At 35.4% G+C, this 23,018-nt stretch overlaps 1 protein-coding gene across 1 annotated transcript; it reads right to left on the bottom strand.

The window, feature by feature from the left end:
* Positions 1-15,846: 15,846 nt before the first annotated feature.
* On the bottom strand, positions 15,847-19,008 carry GUN1 (s uncoupled 1). The gene is made up of 4 exons (XM_079070339.1): positions 16,997-19,008; positions 16,682-16,898; positions 16,429-16,613; positions 15,847-16,352 (listed from the first exon to the last, which is right to left on the bottom strand). Exons 1-4 carry the CDS (start codon positions 18,877-18,879, stop codon positions 16,085-16,087), a joined length of 2,553 nt encoding a protein of 850 aa, XP_078926465.1. The 5' UTR covers positions 18,880-19,008; the 3' UTR covers positions 15,847-16,084.
* Between the last annotated feature and the right edge of the window lie 4,010 nt (positions 19,009-23,018).

Here is a 23,018-nt window from a genome sequence, read left to right as displayed (position 1 = left end):
TAAGCCACAGGGACCAATTGTTAAATTTTATTTGTAGAATATCTCATGGCCTTGACAACAGTCTTTGATGTAGGACGCTATATTTGACACCAAACTTATAGGCTATAGCATGATGCATCATAGATTAGAGGTTGATTAGGCATGCAGCAAACAATATTTAACTTGACTCATACGTACTCAATGGCCCTCTATTGCTTTTGGTCGAGCGACCTTCAAGAACATGGGTACATGTAGGCTTGAGCTGTCAAAGTGCAGTACTCTTTCTGATTAACTCCTTTTGGTTTACCAAACTAAAACAATATTACAATTTCTCACTCGAGCTTTATCTAATAATCAAACAGGTACCCTAATTTTTCAAAAAATAAAGCTGATCCATAATTACTCATAATAATCTATTATAATAATTGTTAATTAACAAAAACACAATTTATTTTCATGGCTAACAACCTAAAAATAAGATATAATATTACATCATGTTGAAACATTTTATTAAACAATATTTAAATATGGGAATGCAAAGAAGACTTGTTATCTACCTTCACAAAAATGTTTTGATTATTTAGAATCATTCATGTCTTTTTGAACCCACTGATTAGGAGTTCTAAAGTCTTTGTCGGCATGAGTTGGTGTGCTTTTGTTTTTTTTCGAACGTGTATGATGGATGTATCTGGTTATCTAGTTTAGTTTCTATATGCATAAATACGCACGATCCAATTATCTTGTTATGCATCAAAAGAGACAAGAGAGCAACAAGACTATTAGTAGGGATTGGCCTACTTGTTCTATCATATATGTATATTGAGTACGAACCAAAACAATTAAATTTAAATATTTTATTTTTATTTTATTAAGCAAAAATAATGAAATGTGTTCACTGGGCTACCACGTAGCGGGTAATACAAACTCATCCGCTGTCAATTGTCATATATGGCTTGTGGCCCTCACGGCCCATATAACTTTCCCCTAGGCCTAACCTCCCTGTCAAATATTTCAAGTATATTTTACAAAATAAGTTAAATAAATGATATCTATATTTTTTATACTTTCGTTATGACGTTTTATGGTTCCATGGTTTGTACTTGATGTCATGCTTAAAAAAATGTCTTCTTAAGTCTTATATGCATATAAAATGTTGTAATACAAACTAATAAACGCACAAGGAAACCGACAAATAATATTGAGAATTATATGTCGATTAGTTACAAATAATAGATCCAATTATTATTAATACTAGGCGAATGCCTGCGCGATGCGTAGAAACACCTATATAGTTGAAATCTTTACAAATATATGTTTTTTTTAATATAACAATAAAATTGTTGTTAAATTTGATATAATAATTCGTATACTAAATTGATATGATACATTGATTATTTTGAATTATATGATAATATACACATCTATTGTAACTATAAAATATTAATCGTTTGACTGACTTCTACCCGCGAGTTACTCATAAATAAAATGAAATATAATATATGGTTTCATGTTCTTTATAGTTGTTATTGTTAATTAATTTTTTAAAATTTATTTGTTTAACGTTTTAATTTCTATCAATATAATTATTTAAAACATCACACATTGTTTTTTTTATTTTAAAGGTAACAATATAATCATTTATATATATATTTATTTTTAACTATTATTATTGTAAGTAATTTTAAGCTACTTATTTGAAAACTTTTAACGACTATAAAAATATTTTTAGGAAATATTTTAGTTAAATTGATATTACAATTTAGTTTCTGCATTTAGCACTACAATTATCACTTTTAACTATTTACAAAATATTCTTTGGGTTTTTTAAGTGGAACTTAAATTTATATTTAAGTTGACACTGTTTAAATTAACAATTGAAGTATTTTGTCCAAACTATTCAAAAATTGTAGCTTTAAACTGATAATGATTTACATATAACAACATATTAAATCTAATAAATTAAGTATAATATGTTAAAAGTTAAAGACATAACTTTATAAGTAGAAGTAAAGATATTATTTTAATATTGAAATTTAGTTCATTTATGATTACACTTTAGGTTTGATATTTATTTAACCTTATTAACCAACTTATAATCATTATTAGAAAGACACTATAATTTATTACTTTTAACTATTTACAAAATATTTTTTGGGTTGTTTAAGTGAAACTAAAATTTATATTTAAGTTGACCTTGTAATGTTATATTTAAATTAATAATTTAAGTATTTTATACAAATTGTTCAAAAGTTGTAGCTTTAAAATGATAATAGTTTACATCCAACAATATATTAAAACTAATAAATTAAGTATAATATGTTAAAAGTTAAAAAACATAATTTTATAAGTAGAAGTAACCATATTCTTTTAATATTGAAATTTAGTTTTTATATGATTACACTTTATGTTTGATATTTATTTAACCAAATTAACCAACTTATAATTATTATTAGAAAGAAATTGAAAAGTCATGGGAGTTTCAAATAAATGTGGTGAAAGAAAAAATGCATGGGAGTTTCAAATGAATGTGGTGAAAGGAAAATGTTTCCTTTATAAGTATACTAGGCGAATCCACGCGCGTTGCGCGAGAATAGAATTATATAGTTAAAATAATAACTTTTACCAAATTATTATTTAATATTTCTACTTTGAAACAAAATGTTAGTAGTAAAGCAAACATATAGTTAACATATTAGTTTTATTAAACATTATAGTTTAATTTTTAAGTCACTGTTATATATACAATTATTTGATAATTTTATAAACCGTTTAAAATTGTGTAAATTATATATCAAATGAATGATAATATAACGGGTAACAAAACGTATGAACCAAAATATGAACTGCAACTTTTAGTAACATAAAAATAGAAAAACATCTATTATAACATTTGTATTAAAAAAGATATATATACAACGAATAATAAAAAATATGAAAAATAAACACTATAACTTTTAATAACATAAAAACACTAAAACATCTATTATAACATTTATATTAACTCTTCATATTTAAATCACAAATCTCTTCAAATACATTAATGTTTTTAATGAGCAAAACTTTACAACCATATAAAAGAAAGGAAAATAAAAAGTTATTAGTAAGTTAAAAACTCTTGAGTTGTAACTAATAAATATACATAAATTAGAAACTCTTGAGTTGTAATGTGAGTTTCAATTGAATACGGTACTTGGAAATGTATATTTATTATTATTATTATTATTATTATTATTATTATTAATTGGTTTTGATGCATCATTTTAATCCCTTCAATTATTAAACATAAATATATTTAATTATAAATTTATAACATACATAGGTGCATATACATGTTAAATAAATCACATATAATATATATATTTTCGTAAATGTCATATGTAATTCTTGTCGTAGTAATATGGATAAATTACTTTCATATGAAGAACATATCATGATAAGTCTATCATAATTACATATCAAATGTTCAAAATTATGTTATCTTTTAAATATTGTCTTTTAAATATGTTGTGTAGGATAACCCAACAAAAAAATAATAGAAAATAAACATAATCAAAATAGAAAAACTAAAATCAAATAAATAAGAACATTAGGTGGTTGAATATATAAATAAAGATGTTACATAAACATACATTTAAATCAAAAGAAAAAACTAACATTCGTCAACTTTGCCCAAACAAAAAAACCTATATCCATTTTATGAATCTTCTTTCTTCATTTAACACCATTCAACCATAGAAACTTGATGACAATTCTTCACTAACCTGCAATCAAAATATTTTTCTTGAAAAAGAAGAATCAGAAAGATATTCCAAGCAAAACATTGATGTTTGGAGAGTCACATTCAAGATTGAGTAATATACACAAATCACATATAAAGATTAAATGAGAAACTATATTAAAGAAAGAATAGAAAAGCTTCATTTGTTTTGGTTGAAAGAAAAAATCATATTACAATTATCATCGATGCGACATAACCCATTTCTTCAAATCATCATACTTGGATCGTGAATGCTTCAACTATATGAAAACTTTTGAATCACAATATCTTCAACCAAATGACGACTTTTTGTAAGAAAAATGTACTAATATAACTACATATATAATAAGAGAATGCAAAAAAATTATTGGAAATTTATAAATACTATAAATGGTTTTAATTAAGGAATATAAAAAGTTATGTAGGTTTCAAATCAATATGGTTTGAGAAAACAAAATATCTCTAAACATATGATTTTGAATGGTATGGTTTGAGAAAAACAAAATATCTCTAAACATATGATTTTGAATGGTCTTATTTATTTTACTGGAAAAAAAATATAATACGATCAAATTATGAGTAAAAAAAATGATACATTCATCCACAACCTTGACTTGTAGAGCTCTTTTAGGGACTCCATCACTGCAAATACATTCTAAAATAATTGTGTCTATTGAAAATTTTTATTTTCATTTTCATATGACATCCTTCTTACATGTAAGATTTTATATAACACAAAAGACACAAAAGATTGGCCTTTTTATAGTAAACTTTTCACTAAATGCTAATTAAACATAATATAAGTTATAAAACTTTTGAGTGTTAAATCATAATTAAGAAAACTTTTGAGTTGCATTAGTTAAAAAAGGGGGTTCCAAATGAATGTGGTTTGAGGAAGTTAAAAAAGGGGGTTTCAAATGCATGAGATTCAAGAAAAAATGCTAGCTTTATAAGTATGTATGATATAGATATTTACCAAGTTTCGTCCAGAAACCAGATCTATCCTTCTCGATTAGATCTGATTATAAGAAAGGTAGAAGAAGACTGTCCTGTTGTTGGACGAATTAAACACAAGACAGAAAAGTAAAACCGACATGTCGATGGCTGATCTTGAACTTGAAACAACTGTATGGATCGGACTCTTGTCCTTAAAGGTTTTTACTTCGCTTCTTCTGGCTGTAAGCAACAGAGTAAAACCCCAGGATTTAATGCAGATCTATCGATCTTCCAACAGCATTGGATATCGATAAACACAAAGCGAATACTTGGAAACTGGGAAAAAACGCAGAGAGTGGGAGAGAGGCTTTAATTTTCATGAGTAGTCAATACAGCTCCTAGGGAGCAGTATTTATAGGTATCGAAACCCTAGAAGGCATGAAACGGGCCCCCATAGGTCGGCCCCTAGAAACCCTAGGGCGACGACTTGCTCTACAAGCAAGCCGTTTTCTGAGCCTTCCAGAATATTTTGTCACCTTATCCACGAAGTCAACTATGGTCAACCGTTTGACTGGGTCGGTCAAACCGACTTGACCCGAACTCGCCAAAAATGAAAGCTCCTCAGCTCCCAGCGACCGATGCCTCGTGCCAAGTCCGCCTAAATCGCGCCATTTCGCGCACTCGCGGCGTTGGCTAGTGCTAGGCTAGGATAGGCACGCGCGTGGGCTTGGCCCATTCCTTGATCCACTAAAGCCTTTGAAGGCCTATTAAGAGATTAAGCATATAAACCCACTAAGAGTTTCTTCCCCCACCAATGTGGGATAGAGGAAATTTGCCAACTTGCAATTTATCCTCTATAATTTCCAACAATCCCCCACCAAGTTGGAAAGTTTCCTTTCACTGAGACAGATGATGTCACTTGGGTGTCACGAAGATTAAACCCTAGTTTAATGAGAACAAACAAGAAGAAACCGATTCAATGGAATCCTTATAGGTTTAAACCATGAACCTTAATGACCTCTCCCATTTACCCCCACACATCACAAGTCATCTTTGTGTCTCCCTGAGCGCTAATATGGTCATGCGCTATAAACCCTTTTCATGACCCTTTAGAAGATAAACCACTAATCTTCACTTGAGGAGGCACCACCTCTAGATCATATAGGCAAAGTTTTACAACATCTTCGTTGCTTAGATGTCTCCAAAACTTTGTTAAGAGTCGTAACTCAACCTCGTTCTCGGCAACGACGTACTATCCTACCTCACATGGATCTATCATTAATGATAGTACCTTCTATCGTTAGTGACTTCGTTGTTACCCTTTAAACTTGAGAATTAAGAGCACTAATGTCAATTTGGGTTTCCATCACTAAGCGATTCTATTGTGGTTTTAGAGCCATGACTCTTGTGGTATATGTAACCAAATCTCTCGTCAGAGGTTTGGTAAACGGTTCTGCCAAGTTCCTACTTGTCTTGACATAGACAACCTTGATGGTACCACTTTCAATTAGTTGTCTCATAAAATTGTGTCGCAGACCTACATGTCTCGAATTCCCATTATATACCGCATTATATACTTTAGACAGTGTGGCCTCACTGTCACAGTACATGGGTATTGAAGGCATTGGAGTATCCCACAGACGAATATCCATAAGTAGATCTCGAATCCACTCTGCCTCTTTGCCCGCTGCTGCTAAGGCAATTAGCTCTGCTTCCATCGTTGAATGAGCTATGCATGTCTGTTTCTTGCTCGCCCAAGAAATAGCACCGCCAGCTAGAGTATAAATCCAACCACTTATGGATTTTGAATCACTAGTGTGATCAATCCAGCTGGCATCAGAATAACCTTCAAGTATTCCATTAGATGATGAATACGTCAACTCAAAAGTACTTGTCCTTTTCAGATATCCTAGTACTCTACCAATTGCCTTCTAGTGCTCCGTCCCTGGATTAACACTATACTGACTCAATTTACTTACAGCGAATGCGATGTCAGGTCGTGTGCAGTGAGTAGCATACATCATGCTTCCAACTGCACTAGCATATTCTAGTTGAGCCACTGCTCGACCAGAATTCACTTTTAGTTTCACACTTGAATCAAAAGGAGTGTTGAATTCGTTAATGTTCAAATGTTGAAACTTTGTCAGAACTTTCTCTATATAACGAGATTGAATAAGAGAAATCTGACCACCTGTTCTTTTCACCTTGATACCAAGAATTGTATCAACTTCTCCAAGATCTTTCATCTTAAAGTTCGAGGATAGGTTTTTCTTCGTCTCAATAATACCTTCTAGGTGAGTGCCAATGATCAACATATCATCGACATAAAGACATACAACTACTATGTAATCGGATGTATATTTGGAATAAATACATCTGTCAGCATTGTTGTGCTAAAAACCAAAGGCAGTCACACTGGTGTAGAATATCTCATGCCACTGTTTGGGAGCTTGCTTCAATCCATACAAGGATTCAACAAGTCTACACACTTTGTTTTCTTGTCCAGGTATCACGAAACCTTTAGGTTGCTCCAAGTAAATCTCCTCCTTGAGATAACCATTTAGAAAGGTTGTCTTCACATCCATTTGATGAATGTAAAATCCTTTAAAAGTTGATATTGTTATGAGAGTTCTAATTCAACTAATCCTAGAAACTGGGGCATAGGTATCAAAATAATCGATCCCTTCTCGCTACCTATAGCCCTTTGCAACCAATCTTGCTTTATAGGCGGATATGGATCCATCTGGATGATATTTCCTCTTGAATATCCATTTGGATCCTATGGGTCGTCTCCCCTTGGGTAGATCAGCTAACTCCCAAGTTCCATTACCCATAATTGAATCCATTTCGTCATTGATGGCTTCCTTCCACAAAGGAGCATCTCGAGACGTCATGGCTTCAGTAAAGGTCTTAGGATCATCATCCAGATTAATGGAAAAAATGACCTCTCTCATCACTTTGTTTTGTGTTCCTTCGACCAAATAAGAATAGAAATCATCTCCAAAAGTTTTCTCTATTCTAGCCCTGGTACTTCTCCTTGTTTCATCCACAATAGGAGGAGGTGGGAGTATTTCTTGAGAAGTACTTGTAGGTGTTGTATGACTGGAGTTTTCTTCATCCCTAGAAAACTTGTCCTCAAAGAATTCCACATCTCTGGATTCCACAACAACACCTGAATCAATGTCCAATAACCAGTAAGCCTTGCTATTTTGAGCATATCCAATAAATATACTCTTATTAGCTCGTGCTCCCAATTTAGTTTGCTTAGGATCGGGAGTCCGATAATAAGCAACACACCCCACACTTTCAAATAGTTTAGGTTAGGCTTTCTACCTTTCCACAACTCATAAGGGCTTGTAGGAATCACACGACTAGTGATCCTATTATGAACATAGCAAGCAGTCAATAGTGCTTCCCCCCACAGATTGTTTGGTTGACCCGATTGGTTCAACATACAGTTGACCATCTCACAAAGGGTTCGGTTCTTTCTTTCAGTCAAACCATTCTGTTGGGGAGTGTATGGTGAAGTTCTCTCATGTTTGATTCCATTCTCTTCGCAGAATGTGTCAAACTCTTGGTTGAAATATTCTCCGCCTTTGTCCGAGCGAAGAATTTTGATGTATCTTTCAAGTTGATTTTCGACCTCAGTCTTGTATCGTTTAAATACATCAAAAGCTTCATCTTTTGATCTTATCAAATAAACATATAGATATCGACTGGAGTCATCACAAAATGTGATGAAATACCTTTTTCCTCCTCGAGTAAGGATTCCATTTAACTCACATATATCATAATGAATCAACTCAAGTAATGACATGTTTCTTTTAACTGATGGAAATGGTTTCTTAGTGAACTTTGATTTCACACATGTTTCACATTTTTCAAAATCTTTTGTGTCATATTTTAACATTCCTTTAGTTTGCATTTTTTCAATGTTTTTAACATAAGTGTGAGCTAAACGTTTATTACATAAATAAATTGAACAAACAAAATAACCATAAAAGTTCACTTCATTCACATTAGCAACCAATCCACCAATTACATCATTACCAACACTTGACACACTTGCAACACTAGAACCACCACTCTCAACACTAGGACCACTCACACTACCCTCATCACTAAGGCACAAACGATACATCCCTGAACAATTGTTCGCCCTCCCAACATATCTTCTGCCTTTAGTGATCACAAATTTGCCTCTCTTAAGCACCATCTTGAACCCACCCTTGTCAAACTTGTCCGCAGAAACCAACCCTTTCGAGATAGTAGGAACATGAAGAATGCCTCGAAGGGTTACCCATTCACCACGTGTGAACTTCACACGAACATCACCTCTTATTAGAACTCCAGCTCTGTGGCCATCAGCACAAATGACGACCGTCCCATGTGGCATTGGGCGGTAAGTGTGGAAGTTCTCTCGTTGCCCACAAACATGCACGGTGGCTCTAGTGTCCACGAACCATCCTCGAGCACAGATTGCTCGGGTAAGGGAGGAGATCATAAAGATCTCTCCAAGGTTCACACTTGCCACCATGTCAGTCACCTGCTAGACTGCATGTGCAACCGGTTCTGATTTGCGATCTTTGCATTCTCTTGCATAGTGCCCAATCTCTCCGCAGACTTGGCAAGGTATGACCCTCTTTGGCTTTGAGTTAGGATTCTGATGACCCGGTTTCTTGAAGCTTTGTTTCTTGGGTCCGAAGTTCTTCTTGTTCTGTCCCCCAGACTTGCCTTTGTGACTTGAACCCCCATCTGACACGTGATGCACACTTGATCCGACTTTACCATGCTTGTCCCTGATGCGAGTTTCCTCCTCAATGCGGAGGTGTTTCATCAGATCTTCCAAGGAGTAGTCCTCAGAATTGTGCATCATTCTCTTAGAGAAATCTTTCCACGATGGTGGCAGTTTTGCGATGATCGCACCAACCTGAAAGAGTTCTAGAATAGAGATGGAGAGTGAGTTCAACTTGTTGACCATGACTTGGAGTTCATGCACTTGCTCCATGATTTATTTGTCATCATCCATTTGAAACTTTAGGTACTTAGACACAAGGTACTTTTTAGTACCTTCCTCATATGCCTTGTACTTAAGTTCCAACGCACTCCATAACTCTCTTGGATCTTTGACCGGCGCGTAAAGATCATAGAGCCGATCAGACAGGGAATTTTTGATGTGACCCACACATAGTTCCTCAGACTCTCTACGTAGAGTCCTTTGCTTTTCCATTTCTGCGATGACCGATGGGTCCACAGTTTTCCCCTCCTCGCGAATTGGATTAGAAGGAATTGGTGCCAGTTCTGGGTCCAACACAAAGGCGAGCTTCAAAACATGAAGCATGAACTTGACCTTCTCGACCCAACGGGTGTAGTCCTGACCATCGAATTGGTCAAGTTTGGCAAACTCTTGGTTCATGAAGTGGAGGCTAGCAGTAGTGTCCATTAGTCTGTTGATTTATCAAAATAAAAACATTTAAGATTGTTGTAATACAAACTAATAGACGCGCAAGGAAACCGACAAATAATATTGAGAATTATATGTCGATTAGTTGCAAATAATAGATCCAATTATTATTAATATATTTACCAAGTTTCGTCGAGAAAACAGATCTATCCTTCTCGATTAGATCTGATTATAAGAAAGGTAGAAGAAGAATGTCCTGTTGTTGGACGAATTAAACACAAGACAGAACAGTAAAACTGGCATGTCGATGGTTGATCTTGAACTTGAAACAACTGCACGGATCGGACTCATGTCCTTAACGATAAACACAAAGCGAATACTTGGAAACCGGGAAAAAACGCAGAGAGTGGGAGAGAGGCTTTATTTTTCGTGAGTAGTCAATACAACTCATAGGGAGCAGTATTTATAGGTATCGAAACCCTAGAAGGCATGAAACGGGCCCCCATAGGCCGACCCCTAGAAACCCTAGGGCGACGACTTGCTCTCCAAGCAAGCCGTTTTCTGAGCCTTCCAGAATATTCCGTCACCTTATCCATGAAGTCAACTCTAGTCAACCGTTTGACTGGGTCGGTCAAACCGAATTGACCGGAACTCGCCAAAAATGAAAGCTCCTTAGCTCCCAGCGACCGATGCGTCGTGCCAAGTGCGCCTAAATCGCGCACTAACGTCGTCGGCTAGTGCTAGGCTAGGCTAGGCGCGCGCGTGGGCTTAGCCCATTCCTTGATCCACTAAATCCTTTGAAGGCCTATCAAGAGATTAAGCATATAAACGCACTAAAAGTTTCTTCCCCCACCAATGTGGGATAGATGAAACTTGCCAACTTGCAATTTATCCTCTATAATTTCCAACATAAAAAAGAACAATAGTAGAAATAAATATACAATTATTAATTATCAACAAAATTGCCGCATTAAATCACAATTTATAAATGATGTGGTTCGTCATGGCTCGTAAAAGCTTGCGGCGTGACATTGTCGCCAAGTCACGTCTAACGTTATTTAAAACCTTAATATTTTATAAAAAGTTTCATGTCTAGTTTTTTTTATTTTCAATTAAAAAAGAAAATTTCCATAAATACCAATGGATTTTTACAGGTGATTTCTCCCCGCTTTCAAAGTGTCTGCGATTCTTTACAGACCTGCATATAACAAGAACAGAGTTTGAAGATGAAGAGAAAATTTTAAGTTTCAAATTAGAATTACAAAAAATGAAACAAGCATAAGTGATAAGACTCGTATCTATATCTACAACCTCTGAATTTTAAATTTAACCATGTGTTAGGTTGGTGGGTATTATCTATATTATAACATCAAAAAACAATTGTCATTTCACATACAACATCATTCTTAACACCACACCATTTAGATAGGAAATGGTTAATGTACCTCCATACCATTTTAACTAGTATTATACCTATGTTTGAGAAAATTATAGAAACTATCATTTTAAATTTATCTAATAGCTATTCTTTCATTCTAATATTTCAACAATGAAGCATAACGATGTATGCTATAACGAGAATCAGGGGCGATGTTTCAAACTCCTCAACGGTGTTGAGGGTTTGCCACGTCGGCACCTCAACATCGTTATTGTCCCACCGATTAGTTTTATTAACCTATTAATTTGGAAACAATATTAAAAACCACTTACATGGAATTATAAAACACAATCCCAAACTGTAGAAAAACAAGAAAAACCTTATACAAAGTTTGATGCTCATGTCTTTGTAATCAGATCATATAATGGGTTATCCAAAATTGTGCTAACTTACTGGTCGTGACATGGCAACATGCATTGTCAATAAAGTTTTTAGTTGATTCCATTGACCTAAAAGCACCAAATGTTTCACATGTGTGCATGAACTAATTGGAACATCAACATGTACCCTTTTATGCTATGAATGGAACTTACATCCCACATCACAAGACCTCTATTTCAAGAAACCAACCAAAAATTAGAACATAAAACATCAAACACCCATAAGACCAAGAGCTGATATAAGATAGTAGAAAAACCAACCTAATAAACTCGAATGTTAAATTAACATTTTCTCTAAAACTTCTAGAGCGACGCAATTTAATCAATAAATCGAACAATTTTGAACTGTTTAATAGTATAAGTAAAGGGTTGTAGAACAAATTTTGATCAGATGGAAGAAGTCATAGAACCAACAACAATGTAGGGGGATTTGTTGGCAAGGGAGGAAGGGACAACAACGACTACTACATAGTGCTTGTCATACGATTGAACGAGAATATATGTAAGAGAGGAGTGATGGTGGGATGAGAAAATGAAAATATATAAAAGAAAATAAAATGGTATAACAATCATTTTATTGTTGTTGATTTAGTGGTATTAACATATTTTAGTGCAGTTATAATTACTATCGAGACAGACTGAGTTCAGTTTATTATTCAAGACGAGAGGTGTAAGCTGCACTCTCGGATTGATAAATGTAAACTCAGGAATACGGGGTCCGGGGACAAACACCCATGGGTACAAGGTTCCAAGGGGCAGCGCCCCTCACATGGTCCAGGGGCAGAGCCCCTGGCGTTGGTTCTGCTAAAAACAGTTATGACATCATGATGATGTAAGAATCAGTTTTTTCCTATAACCACCCTCAACCAACCATTTTTTGCGTCATTTTTGGTGTATAGCCATCATTTTAACCAACATCTTCCTTATATAAAAGAAAGATATATGTTTCATGCAAAGGTTACAATCTTGATACTGGAAAAATTGATTATTTGAATTTCCCGTCTCTCTGAAAACACATCAAAACAAAGGTAATTTGTGTTTCTTAATTCGAATTAAGCTTGTAATTTGAATTGGTTTTGTTCTTGGGTTATCCCACTTTTAAATTCGCATACCCCATGCAATAAGGACAGAATACATATTTCAGAAAGTTTTGAAACACGATCCTAGAAATTATCCAAGTGTTAATTGTTACTCTGATACCCCATCTCTTACATTTATATGGCAGGAACCCATCACAAGAAATTGAAACCACATGGATCATCCAGTACAACCAGAATTTCAGAAATGTGAATTCACTAGAACCGATAACCGACATGATGAATGCAAACCGATACTGATTTGGCTCGGTCCAACTGATCTACTCACCCCTAATTAAAACAACAAGAATTATGAGTGAGTATCATATAAAATGTATTTACTCATGCTCTAGAATCTGATAGTACCTCACTCGATTGGAATATGAAATTTAAACTTAACTAAATGCTTTCAACATTAAATATAAGTCTAGTTATATAACTCTCTCTCTCTCTCTCTCTCTCTCTCTCTCTCTCTCTCTCTATATATATATATATATATATATATATATATATATATATATATATATATATATATATATATATATATATATCAGTGTTGCAGAAATCGGCCTTGGCGGCCGATTAATCGCTTGGCGGCCATAAACCGATTACGATTAGGGTGCTTGGCGGAAATTGGTCAAAATCGGTCAAAGTCGGTCTTGGCGGTCCTTGGCGGTCATAGGCGGGAATTTTTTTAAAAATTCAAAAATTTTTAATTTTCAAATATTACACCAAAATTTTAAAATTTCAAAATTTTAAGCTTTCAAATTTTAAAATATTAAACTAAAATTTTTAAATTTTCAAAATTTTAAATTTTTAAATTTTTAAATACTTATTTTTTTAGGGAATATAAAATTTTTGAATAATTTTTATTAATAATTAAGGGTCCCCGATTAATCTCCGATTAATCCCCGCCTAGTCCGATTAATCGTTTATCGCCAGTCGACCGCCGAGCTACTGCCGAGCGATTTTTACAACCTTGATATATATATATATATATATATATATATATATATATATATATATATATATATATATAATCCAAGTTGCTACTTAAAATGATAAAAACTATTTGCAATAAATATAACGATCTATGTTGAGTAACTTGGCTAATTGTCAGAGTGCCAGTTTATGGCCAACGTCATTTCTTCAATTTCGGACTATTCTACGCATACGACTAACCTAAGAATAACATTTGATTTAAAAAAAAAAAGTTGATTTGAAAGTGAATAAAATTTAAAGAGTAAAATGAAATGGAATTGAATGGAAGAATAAATGTGATTTTGAAATTGTATGAAGATGGATATTTATAATGTTATATTTTTTCTGAAAAGCAAATCTAATTTACTTTTTAAATTACTCTTTATTTATATCTGTTCACCACAGTACTCGAACCCTCGATCCCAAAAAATAATAACAACACTTGATACCGACCGGGTGTGCTAAAAAAGAATAAAAAAACTTCAAAATATAGACTGTTGGAGCGGGTTCCACAACCCACACAAAGTTTCTTGTGACGGTACCCTATCTGCTCGGAATCATCCTAATGCAAGTGTCCGGCCTTAAGGCATTCTTTAGTTACTGGATGCCCATCTCAATTCTCAAGTGTGAGTTGTGGATGGACCGGATATGGTCCTTGAAACATACTATTTGCATGATGCAACAATATTGGACCTCTGGGCTAATTTGCGATTTTGGGCCTTGGGCAATTCGCAATTCGCAGCACACAAATACATAACGGAGCGACAAGGGCGAGGCAGAGAACTAGAGAAGATCTGAGTCTCTCACATCGTCCGCACAGGGAAAGCGTCTTTCGTGTTTCGGAGATTTTGAGAAGAGGCGTATTTTGTGTTTGTGCGTGAAGCTAACGATGTAACCAGGTGGTTGAATCGATGTTGATCTATGAATTAAACTGATGCTAGAGGATATGTTCGTTAGATTCACGCACAAACTCGTAATACGTCTTTTCACTTGCAAACAATTAACAAGTCATCGGCAGTCGGATTCTTTAATTCCGGTTTGTGTTTAAACACGATTTAGATCTGTGAATTAGTTTGGATTCTAACATGTGGTATGGTTAATGGTTTATTCCTTTTCAATTCTAGATTTTTATCGGTGCGTGTGCGCAGGTTTTAGAAATGAAATACTTGATTTTGTTTGTGTTTATAATTGAGAAGCAGTTTTGGATATATATTTGGAAATTTAACATCTGGATTTGATTACCTGGTTTAAATGAAGGAAATACAAATTTTTAGCGATGTCTGCAATTGGAAGAAACGGTAAACGGCGACTATGTAGTATGTATGAGGGTAGGTGACGTGACGGTGATGCACATACCCTGTTTTTGACGTAGTCATTTTTTAACGATAGTTATATTTATACAGTTACAAATTGCTAAAAATGGCACATATAAATAAATATTAAATAAAGGGAGAACTAGTTATTAGGTGGCAAACAGACGAAGAAATGGTAAATAATGGGAAGGATAAAATAGGGTTTAGAGCTATATCCATGACCATGTATCCATCCCGTGTACGGTGTGTCATTCAATCCAAAACGTGTCCACTCAGAATCAGATCTTCCAAATTTGTTAAGACAGACAATCCGAACTTGTAATTTGTCTCTTGAATAAATAATGTAAAAAACTTTTGATTGTTATCATTTTGAAATGACCACGTTACTTTGAGCCTAAAATCTCATTTATTTATTATGGGTTCTTATCCTCCTTTTAGTTTTACCATTTAGGGAAAGGCATGTTTTGTACATACTCGAGCACAATAGCATATCATTTCATTCAATATATATGAGTCAATAAGCTAGCGAGATTTACAACAAGAGCTTTGTATTCCAATTTCACAAGTCAAAAAAAAAAAAAAAAAAAAAAAAACATCACATCTGCTTGTATTTAAATTAGCTCAAAGATGTTACAAAAGTATGAGCATGAAATACCGCTTTCAAATGGTAAACGAGGAAAATGACAGAGAGAGCCTATTTACTGTTTTAAGTTAAATTTACACGGATAACACCCTCCATTCCATTCCCCTTCTTTTTATACTAAAAATAATATCTAACACAACAAAACTACCATTTGAAGCTTGAAGATGAGCAGAAAAACTAGAATGTAAGCGGAAGTGGGTGCAATTTGAAGGTTGATGTTTGAGGAGAAAGCGAAGCTCTTCTGTCGTCTTGGAGAAGAAGCAAATTTGGGGTGTTTGATTCTCTGATCCAGGCAGCCACAACAGGTCCAGGTGATATGAACCTGCCAATATTAGATGTGGCAACCCTAAATGGGGACCCCATCCCTCCAAGAAGAGCTTCAATCGCTCTTTTAAGAGCACAATCCCCTACTACTTTGCTGTGTTTACCCCACCCTGTTAGAATGCTGTGAATCAAGAAACATACATGTCACCAAATCAATATATAATACAAACTAGAGCAAAAGGTTTTGGGTTTTATACCTCAATAAAGCTGGCAACTCATGGCCTTGGTAAACGATTGAACATATATTTAGCAACCAGGCATGAACACAGGCACGTGCAGCACCAGAAGACATCAAATGTAAATCCAAGCAAGAATCAGACCATGTGTTCTCCCATACTTGTCTGCGCTTCCCTTCAAGCACAACCAGCTGAGCTCCTCTTTTCTGAACAAATCAATTACTCCATTTAACACTCACTAGTCACTACTTTAATAATAGATGGTAGTACCTACCTGTCCAAAATGCCATAGCATGTCAGTCAAAGCATTATAGAAGGCAGATGCAGTTGAAGAGTCCATGCGTTTGACTTCATCAAAAAGAGACAGAGCATGAACCCATACGCTTTCTCTGTACCCCATCAGAAGCCCATGTGCAACTCCGTACACTTGATTATCAAACAAACGCAGCTCATCCAACAGCAATGAAGCTTCTTCAAATGTACTACACCGGCTGCAACACAAATATTATATTTATTATTATATAAAATTTAAAATTCATGTTTATCTACTACTACTACTACTACTTAATACGGAAACCAACTGCAAAACCTGCAAGCATTAAGAATAGCCGAAAATGTCACCACGTTTGGTTTAATTTCCAGCTCATGCATCTTCCGGAAAACTCCCAACACGCATATAATCTCCTTTCTTCCCGATTCTACAATACTCAAATTTCCAGAAGCTAACTGCTCAAAAACCTTGATGATTCTATCGTCATCAGCAACAGCATCCTCCTTGATCTCATGTTTGCTGTCATTCGAAAAACCAGTATTCGGTGACTGACCAAAGGCATTAATGATTGAATTGTAGGTGACAACATTTGGTTGAATCCCTTTCCTAGTCATCTCATCCAGCAACAAAGCAGAAGACTCTACCAACCCTTTTTTACATAATGAATCGATAATTTCACTATAGAAAACAACATCAGCTTTCAAACCTTCATGTTTGAACTCCTTGTACATCTCTGTAGCATCTTTATACATACCGCCTTTCAGATACACACTGATCAGTGTAGAGTAAGTCAAGAGATTAGCAGGAACCCTCTCTGTTTTCATCCTCTTGAACAGCTCTTTCACCTTATCATATCTCCCTTGTTTTCCAAACCCATCTAAAAGTGCATTGTAGGTTACAACATCCTTTCTGAACCCGGTGCTTTCCATCTCCTTGACCACATTAAGAGCCTCCTCAAACCTACCTAAACTAGCATAAATAGCAAGCAGATTGTTGTAAGAAACCCTATCCAGACGAATGCCTGCGTATTTCATTTCACCCACTAAACTTAGCGCCTGGTCTAACCTCCCAGACTTAGCACACCCACGAATCACTGTACTGTAAGTGACTTCATTGGGCATGATGTTCTTCGTTGCCATTTCTGTCATTATTTGAAAAGCAGAGTCCATGTGTCCACCGCTGGAAGCAACATCTAAAAGGGTGTTGTAAGTGTATATGTCTGGGTCGATTCCTCTGTAACTCATTTCGTTAAACAAATTCATGGCAGTCTCCCATAACCCCCCACCACTACAAACAGCAAGGAGAGAATTGTATGTGATTCGATCAGGTTGAAACCCGTTGTTCAACATATCATCAAAGATCTCGGAGGCTCTCTTGAAATCAGCACCTCCTTTGCCACAAGCGTCAATTAACGCATTGTAAGTAACAAGATTTGGCTTCAGCCCAGAGAGTTTCATAGTGTCGAACACATTTATGGCGTCATCGCATAACCCACTCTTCGCATATGCACTGATCAAGGCCGAATAAGCGTACACAGTGTTTCCGTACCCTTGACTAACAGCTGTTTCGAAAACTTTTTTGGCTAAATCGATTTTCCCTAATCTACCAAGAACGCTGATCACTGAGCTAGCTAGCTTACCTTGTTCCGTTCGTCTCCTTTCGCGACTCACTGCGAACTCAAAGCACTGGATCGCCATTGACCACTCATTTCTATTGCCCAATTCTCTCAACAAGAAATTATAATCATCGGACCCACATAGTTTTGATTGGAAATTGAGCAAAACACTTTCGACCAATCGATCATCACCGCTGCATCGAATAAGTTGTTGGAGGGCGTCTTCGGCTAACACAGAATGCCTACTGGAGCCTCCAGCTTTCGGCCGGCCAAAATGCATCTTGGAAACAAACCGGGTTGACCTCCGACCAGAAAAATCGGCCGCAAGTTCGGATTTTGAGGAGGAAAGAGGGGAAAAAGTAGAGTTACGGTGCTGGAGAGAAGACGAGCCACCGGCTGTGACGGTGGCAGGAACGGGGACGGGGGATTTGTTTGTGGGTGTTGGAGGATGAAGAGAGACCTTAGGGGATGGATGATGTGGGTTGTGGCCATTGTGTGTACGGCGGTGATGGTTCTGTAGGCCTTGTATATGGTGGTTCTGATATGGTTTCGTGGTGGTCAAGGTTGGTGGTGTAGAAGACGCCATCACCAAGATAAGGGGGGTGAGTAGGGTTTGAGAGATTGTAGATAAAAAGACCAAAAGCCAACAAAAAATAAAAAACGAAAGGGAGAGAGAGACGCAGTGGCTTGCAGCTGAGCTGGAGTGGTCTTTAGTCTTTACATTGGAATATCCACCCACACAACCACTTGAGTTTAATAAGTCAAAACACCTTAACCTACCATTGGTTTACGGGGTTACGCCGTTCTTTCGTCTTTTTCAATTATTTTTTATTTAAAAAACACTTTGAATTTTAACTTTTGAAATAGAGAAATCTCCAAAAAAATCCTAAAATTTTACCCTAATTTACGAAAAAGTCTCAAATTAAAATTTGTTTACGAAAAAGCATAAATTACAGGTAAAAATGGCGATTTGACCACTTTTTTCCGGTTTATCGGTTTTATTACTTATCTAGTTTCACTAAAGTCTCATTATTTTACCCTAATTTGCGAATAAGTCCCAAAATAAAATTTACTGATGATTTGGCCATTTTCTCTATGTAACATACATTTTACCGGTTTTATTGCTGACCCAGACGCCTAGTCATTAAATGAGATGATGAGATGGATATGTTGAGTTATATAATGTCATATTTAGCATAAAACTTGATATCCTGATGTATTGTATATCTTTTTGGAACATAAAATGCATCCAACGAAGACTACAATAATTACATAAACTAACAACAACTGCGTTATGTTTTACGTTTATAAGAAATATATCAAATTATCTATCTAATCTTATGTAACCCAATATATTCATCTCATCAGACATCAACTCATTTTCTGCCATTTTTTCTTGGAAACACACATTTTATTGGTTTCATTGCTGACGTAGATTCATAGTCATAAATGAGCCGATGAGATGGGTACATGAAGAAAATGGTTAAATCATCAGTAAATTTTATTTTGGGACTTATTCGCAAATTAGGGTAAAATAATGGGACTTTAGTGAAACATGTAAGTAATAAAACCGGTAAACCGGAAAAAATGGGTCAAATCGTCATTTTTACCGGTAATTCATGCTTTTTCGTAAACAAATTTTAGTTTGGGACTTTTTCGTAAATTAGGGTAAAATTTTAGGACTTTTTCGAAAAAATGTTTCTTAAGTTTTAACATAAATGTAGACTAATCAAGACTATGGGGTGTCGTTCTTTTCTTACCGTCGATATTTCTATGTGACATCTTTTACTGGTGGTGAACAACGCCCCCTTCCTTTTGTTTTATCGGCGGTGATGTGTCGGTGGTGGACGTTCACGGATGGCAAAAATCAAATTTGTGTGGGTTTTATGGGCGGCAATCTAAACTAACACACTCTCACATTTTTACAAATGGCAAAAATTGCAAAAGTATCCTTATCAACTTACGTATCCATCAGTAAAAATAGATAGAACACCCCACAATCTAAATAGTATTTGTGGTTTTCAGGAATATTAAGTTTAGTTTTTAATTTTTCTCGATCTTATGAAATTCTAATGATTTTAATTTATATTGTAGTTAGTCATTGTCCCATCTAAAAATACTTTTATATTCTTTTTATTTTATTTTGTATTTTTTTAATTAAACTTGAATTAAAAAAAAAAAAAAAACCACACCCCATCCTTTTCTATTTATCGTCTCCTTCTCTCCTTTCATCTTGAAGTCATCGCCGCTATTGATATGCTCGATTTCTCTCAATCTCGTTCGCCCTCTAGTTTTGTCGATCAAAAATAAAGGGAAAGAATAAACAATGTGCATGTGTGTGTGTGAAATCAGTGTGCTCAACTTGAATATATTAACACCAAGACAAGGTGGATCGACATGGGATATGATGTGGAGCACACAGATGATCTGGCAATAGTTTTTATAGACAAGTGGAAAGACAAACGGTGACAAATGAAACCCAACTTGAAACACACATAACTTTTGATCTGTAAGGATTTTAGAGGCGTGCGATATATCGACAGAAAGGTATCGATGGGTCGGACCTCTTGATAAGTAGACAAAGTCGATCCTCAAATTCCACTGCTTAGGCCCTAAATCCCAGTTTTCCCAAATGTTTGAATAATATTCGTTTTATTTTATTTTGTTCAAATGACGATATCCGTTTAGTCTCACCCTTTATAAAGGGACATTTTGTAAGCCTTTACAAGCATCTTGAATTTCAGTAATAAAATAACCTTGAGTTTTTCTTTATTGTTGCTTTCATTCTGCGTCATGATATCATCGCACCCTTGTGTGTGTATGTTTGTGAGATCATGAGAGAATAAGGAGAAATAAAGAGATAGTGATCTTCGATCCTCTGGTAACACCACCAAACCTATAGTCCTTGAAATTGATTTCAAATACTCTTTTCCTCATCTTGTTCTCATAATTTTGTAAATCACTAAATCTATGAAAAAATGATTCTAGATCCTTCAATGTATTTGTCATCTTCACATATCGTATTCATACTATCCCCATTGATACGTACATTTCAGGCACCTATTTCGTATGTTTAATTATGTTTTTTCATTGCATTTTAGTTCTTAGTTCTTGCATACATTTAGTTAATAGTTAGGAAACTTGCATATTTTATTCAGAATGCATGTTACTTCACCATTGTTGAATTGTTTTGTAGACATTATGAGTATAAGGAGCAAGGAGCTATGGAGACGAGCATGGAGAGAAGACGATCCGGAGGAGTCACGAAAAAAAACTTAAAGACATAGTCCAATTCATTTCACATCATCATAGCAAAGGACTACGTTTAAAATGTGGTCTCTGCTACACCGACACGGGACATGTTTGTCCTTCTCATCATATATTTGAGCAACACGACGTGGGTTGAAGTTAGAAAGAAAATGGAGTCAAGATCGAAGGTTAATTGAAGTTTTAGCAGAACTCATGGTCATAAGCCAAAACTCATGGTCGTGAGCCAAAACTGCATTTTTTTGAGAGCATTTATCGAATATGTTAAAATAGAGAAGTTTGGCTCATTATTGGGAGGGACGGTTTTTAGAGCACTTTGTGGGCGATTTTGGGCGATTTTTTGAGGTTTTTGAAGATCCTGAATCATTGCAAATACTAGGAATTCTAGTGTGTAATCCTTAAATACTTTTAATTTCATATCTTTGTTTGAATTTTTTTAGCCATGTGTGGTTAATATATCGTCCCAAAATTTAAGACCAAAAATTTTGTTTTTATAATAACTAATCCATCATCCAAAACATTTTTATAAAACCATAAATAAATCAGAGTATGTCAAAACCATTCAGTTACATCAGAGTCAAATAAAATGCGGAACAATCATGGTGTGTGCGATGCGATAACCCAAAGCTCTTCCATTTCGATCCGGAAGTACCTGAAACATAAACTGAAAATTGTAAGCACAAAGCTTAGTGAGTTTCCCAAATACCACATACCATACATATCAAACATATAATGGTCCTCGCCCGGCATCGGGCCCCACCCGGCATCGAGCCCCGCTCGGAACAGATCTGTCAGTCATCAGGCCTCGCTTGGCATCGAGCCCCGCCCGGTATACATAAGCACATGCAAAAATCACAAAGATAAATAGCATAGAATATAATCATCAGGCTCCGCCCGGAATCGGGCCCTGCCCGGTGTCTTTGACCCGCCAAACATAGTGAAGAAACTCACCTCAAGTTGTCCAATGTCTCAGATAAAAGCTCAGACGGCTGATCCGAAAAATTCCCGCGATAACATCATCAATAATACCCAATTAGCAATTGGGTCTTAACCCATAATCAAGAATCTAGATCACTTGTCCAACATCTAGGGTAAAAGACCATTTTACCCTTTTCCTACTTGGCCCAAACCAAGGCCCAACCCATTTGCTCCCAAAGCCCAAATTCCTAAATGGCACCCAAAGCCCAAAATCCAAGGCCCAATCTATGATCCATCTTACTAAAGGGTAAAATACCATTTTAGCCTTCCCAAAATTGGTCCAACATCTCATGGCCCAACCCTAAAAGGACCAAGGCCCAAAAAGGACACCCTGGGAAGTACGCCCCGCGTACTAACCCCCAACACACAACGTACAAACTGCTAATGCACGAAAAAAGCATTACGATGAGCGTACTCCTACGTACACCCAACGTACTCATCAGAGGCCCAAAATCAATAATAAGCTCTTAATGGTTAAGA

This window comes from Lactuca virosa, chromosome 9, assembly GCF_052849685.1.
Source record: "Lactuca virosa cultivar CGN04683 chromosome 9, Lactuca_virosa_CGN04683_v6, whole genome shotgun sequence".
Lineage (NCBI taxonomy): Eukaryota > Viridiplantae > Streptophyta > Magnoliopsida > Asterales > Asteraceae > Lactuca > Lactuca virosa.
This window is presented reverse-complemented; position numbering and strand designations above follow the sequence as displayed.

Coding starts and splice junctions, on each gene's coding strand:
- GUN1 (XM_079070339.1), bottom strand. CDS start 18,879: ATGGCGTCTTCTACACCACCAACCTTGACCACCACGAAACCATATCAG. Junction 16,899..16,996: donor GCTATTCTTAATGCTTGCAG/GTTTTGCAGTTG, acceptor TTTGTGTTGCAG/CCGGTGTAGTACATTTGAAG. Junction 16,614..16,681: donor TGCTATGGCATTTTGGACAG/GTAGGTACTACC, acceptor TGATTTGTTCAG/AAAAGAGGAGCTCAGCTGGT.